Source organism: Parus major, chromosome 4, assembly GCF_001522545.3.
Source record: "Parus major isolate Abel chromosome 4, Parus_major1.1, whole genome shotgun sequence".
Lineage (NCBI taxonomy): Eukaryota > Metazoa > Chordata > Aves > Passeriformes > Paridae > Parus > Parus major.
In genome coordinates, this window is record NC_031771.1 from 3243475 (window position 1) to 3259272 (window position 15798).

General features: G+C 41.5%; 1 protein-coding gene and 1 long non-coding RNA gene across 34 annotated transcripts in view; one reads left to right on the top strand and one right to left on the bottom strand.

Annotated features, from left to right (window-relative positions):
- The first annotated feature begins 214 nt into the window (after positions 1 to 214).
- On the top strand, positions 215 to 3102 carry LOC109022605. Its single transcript, XR_002001631.2, has 2 exons — positions 215 to 1471; positions 1673 to 3102. It is a non-coding gene; the product is annotated as an uncharacterized LOC109022605 (long non-coding RNA).
- Positions 3103 to 3202: 100 nt separating this feature from the next.
- Positions 3203 to 15798, bottom strand: part of CAMK2D (calcium/calmodulin dependent protein kinase II delta) — a 118714-nt gene continuing 106118 nt past the window's right edge. For 27 of the 33 annotated variants that reach the window (XM_019006259.2, XM_019006255.2, XM_033513695.1 and 24 more), the window contains 4 exons: positions 9947 to 10022; positions 9317 to 9411; positions 7944 to 8172; positions 3692 to 4614 (listed from right to left, as the gene is read on the bottom strand). In XM_019006259.2, the coding sequence (XP_018861804.1) occupies positions 4608 to 4614; positions 7944 to 8172; positions 9317 to 9411; positions 9947 to 10022 (407 nt within the window). In that variant the 3' untranslated portion in view covers positions 3692 to 4607. Of the gene's footprint in view, positions 8173 to 9316; positions 9412 to 9946; positions 10023 to 15798 lie in introns of all 33 variants that reach the window. The other 6 variants (XM_033513693.1, XM_033513705.1, XM_033513704.1 and 3 more) reach the window with 4 other exon arrangements.

A 15798-nucleotide genomic window follows, 5' to 3' on the forward strand; every position in this document is an offset into this window, starting at 1 on the left:
AGCCACAGGGATCTGTGCTAGAGAGGGAGGGAAGGCTTCCAGTCTACTCTGTGTAGCTTTTTTTTCCTGTGAGGCTTGGACAGGCTGCAGAATTACTAAATCTCTGCTTTTGTGAGGATCCAAACCTCCCTATAATCTGTACAGGGGTGTCAGCCCATGGGCCTCCCTGCAGGAACCAGGGCTTTAGCAGTCAGACCTCACAGCGTCAGCCCATGGGCCTCCCTGCAGGAACCAGGGCTTTAGCAGTCAGACCTCACAGCACCCAACTCCAGTTCGGCCACATCTGTCTTGTACCAATAATCTGTAGGGAAGAAAGAAGCTGAAACTCCTGAAGCAATGTGGATCAATTCCTCAATGACTACAGTTAATTTTTTGACTAATGGTGTTTTCTTATGCTGGGTTATATAAAAAAGTATGACTGCAGAAATTTAAGAAGAAAGAAAAGCTGCTAGAACCATGAAGTAATTCTGTTTTCTGAAAGAACAGCCCAAGGAAATGATAAATTACCAAGGATTAATAACTCACTGAAGAAACAGTAAAGTTAATCCTAGATACAATGAACTCTGGATGTAACACACAGCCCTGGGAGATGTTACTTTTATTCAATGTGTCCTGGGAGGCCCTTTTTAGAAAACAGAATCCATCTGATTACTTCAGGTATATGCACAGGGTATATTCAAGACCCAGGAAATGGTAATTTTCAGGCCCTGAAATATTGTGTTCCTTGCTCACATTAAAAAGTGAATAAACGAAAGCACTGGGTTCCTTCAGCTCAGAACAAACAGCCTCTTCTCGTGCACTCCTAAACAGAAAACAGTATTACAAAGCCACCAGGAGGCAGCAGATTAAAATATTTGTGCTATAAAGAACAACCATTAAAAAACCCAAACCCTGCCCCTCTCCCAAATCTTCAATCTGATATGGAGGAAATGTGTTCTCCCAGCCCCCTGATGACCATTTTGCTTTATCCACTGATCTCTATTCTCTGCATACCTGAAATCAGTAGCGATTCCACTGCTGTCAAACAGCTTTATGTAGGAGCATGGTTAAAATGGAAATCAAACTGATTTCTGGAATAGCACTGAGTGGAAAAAAAATGAGCAAAAGAAGTAGGTAAAAGCGATATGACAAAATATAAAACCTCCCAACAGATTAAACCACCTCTGGGGTTTGCTGAAAAATTCCAGCCCCCTGAGCTCTCTCCTGACTACCTTCTTTTGTTTACAGAATGCCACCCAAGAAGAAGCACTGGAATTGTGACCAACCCAGGACAGGCTCTGGCTCCCTGCCACACCAACGCCGCTGCTCCAGCTACGCTGCCCTGGCCCCCGTCCAGCTCTGCATTCCCTGACCCAGGAAAGCTGCAAGTTGTTTCCTGTCCATCGTCCTCCTTTTCTGCTGGTATAAAAAACTGTCATCAGTTGTGGCTCAGCATGGTTTAAGACAGCCTGAGATCACTACAGACATATATGTAAGCTTTTAAACTGGCACATTGCTTAAAATCCTAATTATTTATAGACATAAACGCATTTTGTATTTCTATATCTATGTTTTTATATCACTACATATATTTTATGGTATTATATGGCATTACATAGCATAATAATAAAAGTAGTATTAATAATAATAACAACAATAATAGTAACTGCTCTTACAGAGTCTTGTGTTACAGGCTGAACATAGATATGAAACACAGTGGGGCAGCAACAGAGATGTTGGAACTACCTAAAACATTTCTATATATGGCTCTACGAGTCCAAGGTATGTGCACAGTCCCCCAGCAAAGCAGGGCATGAGCAGTGTGCAATCAGCCCCAGGAAAGGCACTTGGCAACCAGCCCAAGGATAAACCACAACAGCAAAGACTCGTGATTTCAGAACCAAAATTCAGCTCCTAACAAAGTGCACTGGTGCCTCTGGTGTCTGAATTCAAACAAGACACTACACATTTTCCACTGCAAAGATCACGATTAATTGGGAAAGTAAAACGCAAGCACAGTGTCAGCAGAAATCACAAATTTATTAATCCTTAAATATATCAATCATTTACCATTATGGCAAGAAATATGTACACTGTGTCCCATGGTAAACTGCAGTGTTCCAAAATGACAGAAGTGTAGAATTCAGTTGTGGTGGAGAGAACAAAGCACAATTTCCTCACGTCTTGGTGTGGAAGACAAACTTGGTCTACAGTAATACGTCAACACCACATGCTATGTTAGAAGTATAAAAAAAACACCCTACACCTAATTCATTAATTTTAAATACAGTTATGCCACTTATAGCCGCTTCACAAAAAAAAAAAAAAAGAAAAAAAAGAAAAAAAGAAAAAAAGAAAAAAAAAAGAAAAAAAATTAATGAGAAAAAAATGAGGCCATTACTTTTTTCACAGATCCCATTGGCAGGTTAATATGGCTCAACACATTTATTGTAGATGCTTATTTTAAATATATATTGTTTAAAGTCATGTAGTAATTATCAGAGAAGCTTATGTCCATCTACCATACATCCACTAGTAACAACATCAACATGTTTAAGAACTGCTTCTGATTAGTAATCAACACAGAAAGGTGAAATGATACAAATTAGGAAGCTTTCCCATTTTAAAAAGTCCTGGCTGCCGAGTTGTAAATTTTGGATGGCTAAAAAGGACACTGACTGAGATACCATGCACTGTACAGCGCTGCGGGGAACAGGAGCCTGCTGCTAACGGAACCATGGGAGATCAGGAGCAGCCCAGCCTGGCCTTTCCTGAAGGAAGTGGAAGGGAACAAACTGAAATTCTCGTGAGGATTCATTTTTACAGCAACGTGAGGGAAGGAGAACCAGTCCCTGCTGCAAAGTCTGCGTTCCGCGCTGCCGGCGCGGCGCTCCTCCCTCGGCCCGGAGCCGGGACAAACCCGTCAGCATCGCCGGCCTCGACAGGGAACGCTGCCAGGGGAGCTTGGGAAACCAAGAGAGGATTGAGGGGAAGAGGAGGAGACACACAAACCTGTGGTGAAGTGTTAGGGTCCCACGGAAAACCGGTGTCTCCGTAATTCGTTTCCAGAGAAGCAACAGCAGCAGTGTCATGTAAGTAAACTCTTCATACTTAGCTTTAAGGCCTAATATTTCTCGAGTATATTACCCACACAACTGGTCTATACATTAACCCACATATTATATTTTTTAAAGCCTCTTTAAAAAGTTTACAGTACATCCTAAAAGCGATAAAAATCTTTCTCTTTCCTTCCATTTTAATCCTCAAAAACTGCCTCTCAATTATCACTTAGTTCCTTATAGTTTTTAATTTTGCTTAATCATCTGACAGAACCTTTCAGTTAAGCAAAGTAAGAAAGCCAAAAGGACTCCAAAGGAAAACGGAAGCTGCTGACTCACCAGAACACTGACAGTTAATTCTGGAGTGGCCAAGCCAGCAAATGAGGAGATTTTTCCAGTTTACACAGACTAATAAACTAAGAAGGCTGCAGCTGGTCCAAAGCCAAGATATTAACACGTCCACATTTATCAGTGATTTTGTCCATCTATGATAAAAATCTGTTTTACAGTGAAGGAGCTGCCAGCAGAAATCCTAACCATTCCTACCAGAACCGAAGCAAAATCCTGGGACTCAGGAGAAAAAGGAGAAGTCAAAAAACAGTTCTTAAAAAAAGAAGGTAAAATATACTTTTTCTTTTTTTTTCTTTTTTTTTTTTAATAAACACGATAGATTTTAAAGTTGTCTGTCAAAACTTGGCATAAATGGAGCAAGTGACAAATGTATTATTGTGTGTCTACTGCTGTCCATCCAATATCTCTTTTTGTCTTTTACGCCTTGTTATTCTCTATTTGCATGGAACATCACCTTCATTGAAATGTTAACAGTGTACAGATGGAATATACAGCAACGTGGTGCATCACAAATGTGTTACATGAAGAACCTTCACAACTTCATGCACTCAGAAACATGCATGAAGAGAACGGGATGGCCAAGATGGTAATCAACCAGGTGCGTTGGGTACAGAAAATGCAAGAGCGGCACCGCTGATATTTTTAGCTAGGAGGAAGGAGAAAAAACAAACAGATTTCCATTACTGAGGTAACATCACCACCAGATAACAACACATGCTCAAGTGTTAGCCAATGCCATTGAAAAAAAACCATCTTGTCGAGATCACTTAACACGATACTGGGAAAAAGCAAGGGAAAAAAACCTCCACTCAGGCAAGGCATTCTTTTATTTTTCAAACCACTTTACAGACATTTTCCATCTTTACAAGATGCCAGACGGGCTGTTAAAATAAAAAAGGAAACTGAGGCAGGAAGCCAAAGTGCCTTAAGGGATTCCTTAAGGGAGGGAGGGCGGAATTCCAAAGTCTCTGGGTGTAACTCAACTTCCTCAGCATGGACATCGCAGGCACTGCCATGGACTGAGGCTCTTGTACAAAGACTGGACCAAGTGACAAGGAAGAATCGGGTGTCATTCACATGCAAGACATGCCAGAGCCAAATGCAGAGAGAGAAGGAAGGGAAAGGAGCTGGCAGCAAGTATGGAGCTAACTGAGGTTGGAGCATCATTTGTATTACCGTAGCATCTAGGGGCTGGAGCCGTGGTGGGATCCCTCTGCGCTAGGCACTGCACAAACACAGAACAAACTCTTTACTCAGCATTCCTGCTCTCTGGCACTGTGCTTATCAAAGTATAAGAAGGTGTGAGCTGTGGTCAGGGAGGGAACATAAGCCTCACTGAGGCTGAAGGTAGGTTAGGGAGTCACTTTCAGGCCCAGCAGCCCTTTGACTGCTCCTATTGGGCAGGTGCACTCGGCGAGAACAAGCAGAAACACATCTGCACAGGTCCCTAAGAACAAGGATACAGAGAACAATTCCTACCATCACCAATCACCATATCCTATCACCCAGACAGAAACAATGGGTGAGACAGAAACCCAAGTCTGCCTCATCTCATGCGCAGCAAAACTACCAATAAAATTTATTTATAAACAATATATTTATAAACAAATACACATTTGTGCTTCTATCCTTTTTCAATTACATTCTCTGCCACAAGGAAACATTTCCCTATACCTACAGCTACCAAAGACCTCAGTTCTACCCTTAGATTTATACACACTCCTTCCCATAGTCCTGAAAACAAGGAAGCTTCTGTGCTCGCAGAAACTGATGTAACATTATCTAGGATACTGTGCCTGCAGAAGCAGATCACAGCTCTAATCGTTTCTGCAACTTGATTAGATTTGAAATTCATCTTCAGACATGATATATAAAATACTTTTGTATTATGGAAATGCCATTATTAACTACTGTGTGCTGGTAATAATTAAATAAGTAGCTGTACACTGCATACTTTCAAATAAAGGGAAGATAAACTAGAACAACATGTTAATCAAGTTTCTTCTCTAGTTTTCCAAAACAGAGTTATTGCTGGTCAGACTGGGAAAAGCAAAGATGAAATTTGAGACAGTGTAAAAATGGTCAAGACAGGTCATAGGAGGTGATTCTAGCTTGGTGCCACGTGGGAATCTCCCAGTCAGACTTAAGAAGAAGGGGAATAAAGAAAGAATGTTTGTGCTGAAATGGGAGCTATCAGCCTAGAGGAGACTCACTAGTCCTCAGCACAAGCAGTAGGACTGATCTCACGTAGCATACTGACACTTAGGTGGAAGGCACTATAAAAAGAAAAGAAAACAGGAGCATTGTACAAGGAGAACCAAATAACCTTGAAGGCTGGCTAATCCAAAAGTATTACATGGAATAATAGGAAGTCCAAAGCTCTAGAAGTTTCTATGTACTCACTGGTTGGACATGAGAGTTGAGGATAAACAGGTGGCTATCTCAGACGTGCTGCAGATCACAAAAGTGCAAAAATCATGCCAGAACAGAGCAGGGAAAAGAAAGATATTGGGGAATTGAATAAAGTCCCACAATTGGACAGAGCATTTCAGAAGAAGCCAAGCTAATGGAAAGGCAGACCTCAAACAAAAGAAGACAGTAAGGAGATAAGGTAGCTGGAAAATGGAGATCCTATCAGACAAAACCATCTGGGGTAGCACTGGCTGTTCACCCTACAGAAGAAGAAGGTGGGAACGATCTGATCAGCCTTCCTACAAACCAGCTGATGTCTGCACACCTAACCAGTGCAGAACAACGATGACATAGTGCTAGGAGCAAGTCCAAAAACCTCCTCTGAATTCAAGATGAGAGCTGGTTATGGGATTTTTGTGATATTGCTGCCAGTGCTACATATGTAGGGCTATGTTGCTAACTCAGGGAATCTCTCCTCAAGCCTCAGTCTGGTTCTGTGACCCCTTAAGCTTGGATAGCCCTCACAATTCTGGAATCTCCTCAGTCTGATCCCATAGGCTCAAAGCATTCACCAATACAGAAATTGCCCTGCAACCTCCAAAAAGTTACTCCATGGTGATTTTGCTTCTCCTTCCACCCATGGCAGTTCCAGAAATTCTCATCTTTACTAGAGAGCACAAATAACTGCAAAGAACCTCCTGCAGCACCTCTGTCCCAAAAACACAGATGTGACAAAAAATAATGAAAGATTAAATGATTCCCTCGTCCAATTCATGTCACTGTGCTGTAAACACTGACTGCTCAGGGTACAGTGGGCCAGGTGAACCTGCTTCACTTGGGCTTTCTGGCTCTACACACCCAGCTCAGATGCCTTTATGAACACCTCCAAGATTTACCTAACACTGCATTTCAAGGAAGTGGAACTGCTCTTTGAGTATGATCTGTTGAAACACTGGCAGTGCAGCTGGAATGTGAGAAACAAAGGACAACGTGGCTCCTGTTCCCATCGGTTTCACATTTTGAAATAAAACAGTTATCCCTAAGTAATAAAATTTCTTTTTTCCTAAATAAAAAGAAGAATACAAAATCATCACCATGGAAATTTAACACTTCATTCTACCTTATTTCTTACTTCATCAAGTATTATTTAATATAGGAGGAGAGTGTTGCAAGAAGTAAAATACAAGACATGATGAAGTTCAAAGGATGAAATCTGAGCCCTTACCATCCACGCCAGGTAATTCAGCCACTCTCCACATTAAGACACCTGACACAAATGGAATTGTATCCTACACAGAGGGCTCACAACTGTGCAAAGCCAGGCCTGGACCAGTGCTGCCTATCTGGGAAACCTCAAGTCACTGAGATTTGAGCTCATTAGCAGAGGCTATTGAAGAACAGGAGCCAACGGCCTGAGTGTCACGTGGCTCAAGGAGCCTGGGCACTGCCTGACCCCAAGGGTGTGGCAGGGCCTGGATGAAGAGCAGAGAGAAAAGCTGACAGGAGAGACGCGAGGCTTTCCCACGGGGATGTCGGAGCTGTCTGACGGGAATACTCGGCAGTTACGCGTGGAGAGCGTGGGGAAAGATGGTACTGGGATGGCTCAATTTACCAGGGAAACGTGCAAACTGGCTCAAACCCAAGTTGCAGGGAACATATCTAGGCCTGAGGAAGTAGAGATGGCTGGAAATCACACTAAATATTAGTCAAACTTCAGTTTTTCCCCGTAGTGACACTTCTTTACACAAAACTTTCTGGTCAGCTCTCACAGCTCCATATATCCTACTGCTTTTTATTTTTCCAGGTTTTCCAGCAATTCTATTCCAGGTTTTCCAATCCTATTTTGTGTGACTTCCATCAAGCTTTCTCTACATTAAAACACCTTCCTGCTCTTCAAGCTGTCAGTTCAGGGACCGAATTGAATCGGTGGGCATCACAGTAGAAAAAAACACAACCAGAAAAGCGCATTATTTAAAAAACCTCCGCACCAATACTACGCACACCAGCGGGTATAACACATAATAAACAACCACAAGAAATGACACTACCAGAGGACGGCTCGCAGTTTTTAAGGCCCAAAGCAGCTATCGGACTACGCGGTGTGCCTAGGAGGTGTGAGCTGGTGCTGGGGCTGTTCCTTACTTGATGGGTACGGTGGGCGAGCCCGAGCGGTGGAAGTGCACGTTCTGCCACTTGCCGTCGCGCCGGTGCCACACGCGCGTCTCCTCGGACTGCATAGTCTTTGGCATGCCGCTGCCGTCCATGTACTGCGTCAGGCGGATGTAGGCGATGCACGCCGCGTCCTCGCCCACCAGGTGCACGTGAGGGTTCAGGATGATGGTGTGGATCGGCTTGTTGCTTTTGGACAGAGCTACAGTGTTGTGATAAGGGTTGTTAGGGACTTTGGTTTATTTTTGTAGCTATTGGCTTGGGAAACCCACCCTCACCCCCACCGCATTCCCAAGTCCGCCCCGTGAGTTCCCTCCTATACCTTTGTAGGTTTACTCCTGATTGTCCAACATTCGTAGGAGTCCACATCTGTTATTTCTTACCTTATTTTGTTTAACCCTGATTTGTAAAAAGTTTCTAAGTTTGCTAGCTGTGAAGAATAATTGGTTCTTTGTGAAACTCCCACCCTCTGAAGAAGTCCTGTTAAAAGAAGCAGCCCAGACCCCCAAATCCTTTGTCTCTTCCTGGTGTTCCCTTGGCAAGAATAAACTGTGAAATATAACCCACAAGAGTCCCCCTTTTGGCTTCTTTACTCGGTTGACAGACTTGTGCTCAGGGGGAATTGGCCTGCCCAAATCCTGAACTAAACCCAGACAGCAGCTCTGGTCAAGACCCCTCCTGGCCCCAGGCTGGAGAGAGAAGAAAACCTATATTTGAGCTAGGCCAGAAAACTCTGGCCTGAGTCACTACAGGACACACACACAGGGGGGCACACAGGAGAAATCACATTTGCTCTGGGTAAGCCAAAAGAACTCGTGCCAACCCATTTTATACACAAAAATCTCATGCTTAGCAGACACAAAGTCATAATAAAGGTTTAATGATAATTAAATCTAATTTGTTTTTCTAGAATGAGCACGCTTACTTATTATACACTATTTAATAAGTAAATATGTTTAATCCATGTACATATATGGATCAAGTGGAGGGCACCATCTGGAGTCTCAACATTTCAGTTTCACTGTTATGTCTAATAACACTTGTACCTAGTATATTCAGTTAAAATCAGCTCTTAACTCATTCTTTATTTTGACTTCTTAGTTCCAAATACCTGAAACTCCCTTCTGCCCTCTGAGGTGCCCTGTGATGTGTGAATGAGCAGAGCAGAAGCAGACTGAAAAACAGCTATAGCAGAAATTTCTTAATTTCTTAATTAATTTATTAAAAAATAATACTCCCTTCCCCTGCCCAAGTCAATTAACTCCCAAATCAAAAAGCTCATTAGATGAGAGACACACAGTCACAAGGAACAGGTGAAGGCTTGGAGATGAAAAAGGAATATTTACCATTTTCGAAGTAAAACCGGTGGAAGTCCATCCCTTCTACCAGATTACCCAAAGCTTCAGGTTCAAAAGACGTAAGGCCTGGATCACAGATTTTTCTATGGAAAAGAGGAAATTCTCCAGTGAGAATTCTTCATGTGGTTAGGGATCATGACTTTGGAGAGATCATTTTTCATTGTTTCTTTTATTCCTATCAAGCATTTCACCTACTCATGCCATCACACTGGAAAAGAACAGAATTTAATGTGAGGAGAAGGTATGGAGGTCTGGTTTCAGCTCTCTCAGTAAATTTGGCAGCTTACTTTAAGTGGACTTAAGTGGACTGCATTTCATATAAATCATGTTCTGACCAAAACAAAGACCCACAAGTCAGTGTTATTACAAGTAGGAATTTTTACTTGTGGCGATGCAAACTGCGGCTGTGCAATGCCAGGGGTATTTTTTATGCCTCATGTCATTATGTAACAGGGCAAAGCAGCCATGCGAATACCTTGTGTTTTGTGGGGGCATCTGGGAAGGCATTTCAACAGTCCATAGCTCCAAGCACAGGCAGTCCCATATAAACATGCATATTTACACAGGCAGTGTCCAATACCCCAGCTCTCCTCACTCCCTCCTAAACGAGGAACTTACGTGTAAGCTTCGAAGTCCCCGTTGTTGATGGCTTCGATCAACTGCTCGGTCACCTTGATAATCTCCTGCTTACGAGCTGGGGAGAGACACAAACCCAATCTTACAGAGGAAGGCAGAGTGGAAGGTGACAGCTGACAGGTATTCTGTCACTCCCCAGCTGGCTCAACAGCCATCTCTCCTCCTTTCTACGAAGGACATGATGTTACATGGTTGCTTTACACTTATTTGCCTTCAGTGCACTCCTATATCCACAAGGAAATTAAACACATGTAAAGATCAATCCACTTCCCCAGCACACTTTTAATTATCTTTCCTTCACTGGAAGATGTGCTGTTTAAAAAGAAGAACAAACCAAGGCCCAACTCTAGACTTCAAACTCAAGGAAGCTGATTACTGTTTTACAGCCAGTCCGGCTGTAGTAGCTCTCCTGTGCAAGCAACAGTTACAATTCCCCAGCACACTCCCACACATGGATTTGACCAGTACCACAAACATGCCTGGAATGTTAAAACTGAAAGTACTGAGAGAAATCACATTCTTCTTTAAAATAAAATCCTGGGGAGCACACAGAGAAATTAACTTTCCGATGCTGTGCTCAAAACTGACACTGGTGTTGGCCTTCTCCTAAGTGCATGCCTAAAGCATTCAGGTGAAAAGGACCAAAAAAAAAAAACCATCAAGGAAAAAGATGATGCTGAAAAAAATGGATATAAAGGTCTAGCAAGGCTTTTTGTGAGCAGCTCTTGACTGTTGGCACTATGGCTAAGAGCATTTCAAGTATGAATTGCCTTATTTTTCACAAGGATCGTGGAAAAAATGAAGATTTTTAACAAAGAGAGCAGCAATGCCTCCATTATTATTGGTTTAAATGACATGGACTGTGTGCACACTGCATGGCATTGCCAGCACCAGCCAAGTGGTGGGATGCCTGAGTCAGAAATAATGGTGCAGTCTTACAAAAGGCTGGCAAAAAGAAATCCAGAACAAGCAGACCTCGTGCAGTGAGGAAATTACCAGTTCTGCATGCAACATCTCACAAACATATAGCTGAGCTAAAGGATTTGATTTAATAAGCCAGTAACACATCTCAATCAGAGATGAGGAAATTACAGACCATTAAATCAGACAGTGGGAAATGAGGTAAAAATCTCTCATCAGTTGCTACATGATCACGAGCTCATGTTAGTGGATAACGAAAAAAGCAATTAATATGGCTACAATGGTACTGTAGTTTCCACACATAAGAGGCACAAAACCACATGGACACATAATTTATTGTCACTTGGCTCAAGACAACTGGCAATATTCCCTTTTTCACTAACAGCAGTTGTGCCTTTGCTGAGTTTTACCACGGTACCTTTGACGTTGAGATACAAAAGATAATTCTACATCAACCCCAGAAAGGAGAAATGGAACCACGTTGCTAAACTGCTGCTTTTCCTGGCTTTAGCTCCAAAATGCAATTGCTGTGGAACATATGTTTTCATGAAGCTTTCTGACAGCAGCCACCTTACATTACAAAATGTGGTTCCAGCAAAGTTTTTCTGGGCTGTACTAACATCCAGGAGAGCTGTGTCTGCAGGTGTATCCATGGGATGTGAAACACGTCCATCAGGAAGCTCTGGAGGCCAGCAAAGGAGGTTACAGCATTTATCACTGCCTCCAATCAATCACCATCCAACTCCAGCACTGGTGTCAGCACTTGTGGAAAGACTTCACAGTTCCCAGTGCAGACTGTCAGGAACAGAAAGATGTTGCCAAATCATCTGCCTTTCAACTCAGTCCTCAATTTTTTTACAAAATTACAAGCACTACATGACACTATGAAAGCCACTATGCTACTCTCACCTTTTGGTGACACACAATTACACACATATTAGAAAATTACATTTCTTCCTGTTTAGTGACCTGATATACAGTTTCACTGGCAGTGAGTAAAAGGGAGAGGCGGGGAACAATTCAGAGAGTGGAACTCCAGAATTGATTTATCCTATTGTGTAAAACTCTTTGCCTCCTTCCTAGCCCTTACTCAGTACAAGAACAAGGCAGTGTGAAAAAACAGCAGACATCAAAGACTAATTCAAATACTCAGGAGCCACTGTGATTTTACACAAACCTCCTCCTCCTCATTGTTTTTAGCTTTTACACCTTCTCATGTGGGTATTTGTGGGGATGCAGGGAGCCAGACTACAAACAGAGACCAGAAGTGTTTCTGCTTCATTGTTGTTGAAGCAGAGGTTTAACCTTCAAGGAAGTAAGGAAGGAGATGGGAAAACCGAAATACAACACGTAGAAAATTGGAAAGAGACTGGAAAGCAGCAGAAGAAAATACAGCTGTGACTTGGTGGCCATGTGCATCCCATCAAATCCTTGCACTTACCCTTAGTGCAAAGGATGAAACAGGGAGGGCACTGGAGATAAATTCAGGTGAAATGGTTTTGGTAGGAACAGTGTCCTGCTACTGCAGACTGCCTCTGACAGAAACAACTGGCAGTTCTTAGAGTGGTCAGAAAATTACCAAATTTTCATTCTGAGTTTGATGGACTCCACATAACATGTGCTCTTCAATAACTCCACTTTTTTTTCCCATCTAAATACACACTCCATACTATACAAGGACAACACAAGGCATTAGGGAAGAGGCATCTGGCCAGTTCCCATCTGCCAGATAACTGTCACTTACAATCACCATTTGCATTTGACTTTTTCATTATTTATTTTTTTATCCAATAGTAAACTTGGCTTGTATTGAATTCTAGGACAATTATGCTGTTTGATGTACAGTGGCAATTTCATGCTATTATATTTTTCATTTGATGTGCAGTCAGGACTCCCTAAATAAAACTACAGAAACTAAACTTCCTAAACAAAACTGACAACTGCAATGAGATTCTGGTAAAACTGGTTCAGCTACTTTTTCCACAGAGTGTGGTCAAAGTCAGTTCATAAAGTAAAGCCTGACCCATCTATAGTTTTTTAGAATATGACAATGGATTTCCACAGCATAAAATTATATACTCTGTACACAAAGGCAGTTTGAACAAAAATATTATAAAGAAGAGCTATAAAAAGACCAAATGATAAGAAAAAGAACAAACAAGAACATTTCCAGTCAGTGGCTAAAATGTTTTCTTCAGCACTGCTGTAGCACATATGTTAACTTTAAATGAGTCATTTATCTCTAGCTATATTTCACTACCTCTTTTCCTTACTCAGCTACAGGCTGAGGGATGATCTTTCAAAATTAAAGACCACCATTAACACTAAGATCTAAACAACATAAAATGAGGAGAAGCACCATTTAAGCATCTAACACTATCAATATTTTCAGCCTACAAGGAGAAGTTGCCCAGGTAGTGAAATCAAATATTGCAGGAAAACAAAAGCACAAAATAGCAGAAGAAACTTTTTTCCAGGAGGAAACTCAGTGGCTTTTCTTCCCTTCCTGTAGCCCCAAGACATATTTATAAACTCAATCGACAAGAATCACACAGAAAAGACAGATATTTTGGTATTTTGATTGCAGACAGAATGTGCAGCATAAAAGTGAGCTGTAGATATGTGAAAGTGAAGCCTTCAGTAATATCTGTACCCAAAACTTCACATTTTTTGACACACAAAAAAAAGACTCCTCGTGACTCACTGACCACCATATTAGCCATGATTTTATTCAAAACTGACACCAGGGAAAACAATGATTTAAACCACTTGATGCAGATATTGGAACATCCTTCCCCTGCCACCAGCCCTTCAGGTGCCTGTGTCATCACTACTGCAATGGCTAAGCAGAGAAGCACCTTTCCAGAAGAACAAGGTAACCTTGTTCCAGATTTCCACATGCACTTGGAGATGATTAAAATGATTTTGCTTCTGACTCACTCACATGTTGTTTCTCAGGGCAAAAACCCTTAAACTTTTCAGCTGGGTACTCTTAACTGTGTGTCTCGGTACACCTCAGATTGGATTAATCTCACAACATTTTGGACACGTATAAGTACAGACAAGTGAGTTTGTTCTCTCAGCTCCCCTCCCTTACAGCCAAGGGAGAGAAATCAGCACTTGCAGGGCACAATTCATCATATTCTAAAATAGATTTTTAAGACAAGTGTGACTCATCTGACCTATTTGCATTGGCTAAAGGGAGTCTAGACAAACAGCTCAAATACAAATATCTACACTGTGGAGGTGGATTAAATCCAGGGGGACAAATCTTCCCCATTGTGCTGTTGTTTTAAAACAGGACAGCTGGTATGGAGGTGACAGTGGTCTGCTAAAATGGAATGGCACAGCAGGGGGAACCAGGCTGCACTTCCCATCTGAACATCGTCCCAACAAACACCAATTAGATGGAAAGCACACAGCCAGTCAAGCTATTCCTATGCTCTGGAAATAAGCAACGTCTGAGAAGAAAGAGGAAGACACTAGAAATTTTATCCTGTATTGTGTAACAAGTTCTGCCTCTGTGGATGTACCTGATTTCATTCAGCTTTACAGCATAGACTGTTAAACATCACACAACGTTCTTCCAAATGGTTCTCACGACACCAACACTAGAAATTTCTCTGCTAATATTTTTTCTTACAATTTCTGCCACAAATATTCCAATTAAATAATTTCTGAAAAGAAACTAAAAGAATGGGCTACATGAATAAACAACTGACTGCGTCTCAGATCTACATAAAACCCACCTACACCTTCAGAAGCCAAAGCATGCACCAGGGGACTTCTCATTTAAGAAGTTTATCAAGATTCAGTGTACAGAACACCAGGGCTTATCTCTTAGCCCACACTTAAACTCTGATAGGGATCAAAACATCTGAGTTGTCATCCCACATGTACATCTTTTTCCTAGAGCCTGCGATTCCAAACACTCGCTCTGATTCATCGAATTATGAAACGGATGGATGATCTGCAGAATTTTATTAGGGTTATTTGTTATCTTTCACCTACCTGAAAACTGGTAAGCCTGCTACTGCTCCCCAAAAAATTAGAATTCTTTAGCTATGGAGGCAAATACCTGAAAAATTATCCCAGAGCTTTTCCACCTAGTACTGACAGAACAGATCCACCCAAATTAATGCATCTATTTCAGTTAATGTTAGGCAAATTGTCACGTGCCATACACAGTGTATTTTTATTTATATGGGATCAATGACATCTAAAGGTGCTCTCTCTTTATGTGATTGTAGTAAGAAATTACACTAATATTTATACAGCAGAGCAAATGTTGGCAAATGTTTATTTTTTAATGACAAATCACCTATAGTCTCAGATCAAAGCTGCATCACGGTCGCTGCACTTACACTGCACTATGGTTTCCCTTAATTGTGGAATCTGGCTGCTCTTTCCAGAAATGGTGTCTGAAGTCTCGATGAGGGAGACATTAACAAGCTTTCCTTCTGTGTATATTTTATTTAAGCTGTGCTCCTGCCTAATCACTCAACTAGTTCAGAGGAACAGGACACGTGTGGTCCTGTTTCAGATCTGAAAATGTGGCTTGTACTTCTACTTTGATACACACTCACCAATATATTGATAGAGCCTATTGTTATAAATGCATATCATATTGTTGGCTTTCCGCAAATATTATAATGAATGTTATATGTCTAAGATTAGAAAACTTTGTTCTATTAAGATAGTTTCCTTTATTTCTGTTATTAATGGAACTTAGAAATAGTGGTATAATACATAGATGTTAGGCTATAACATGATATTAAAGCACAAACTACTTTTTTGTTTATATAACCCAGAGACTAAGAAAGAAAATGGTCAGAGACTCTCCTGCATCCTAAAACTATCTTGTCCAGATGAACACAAGCAGTCCTCCAAGCCCTCCAAAAGAAAAATTTATG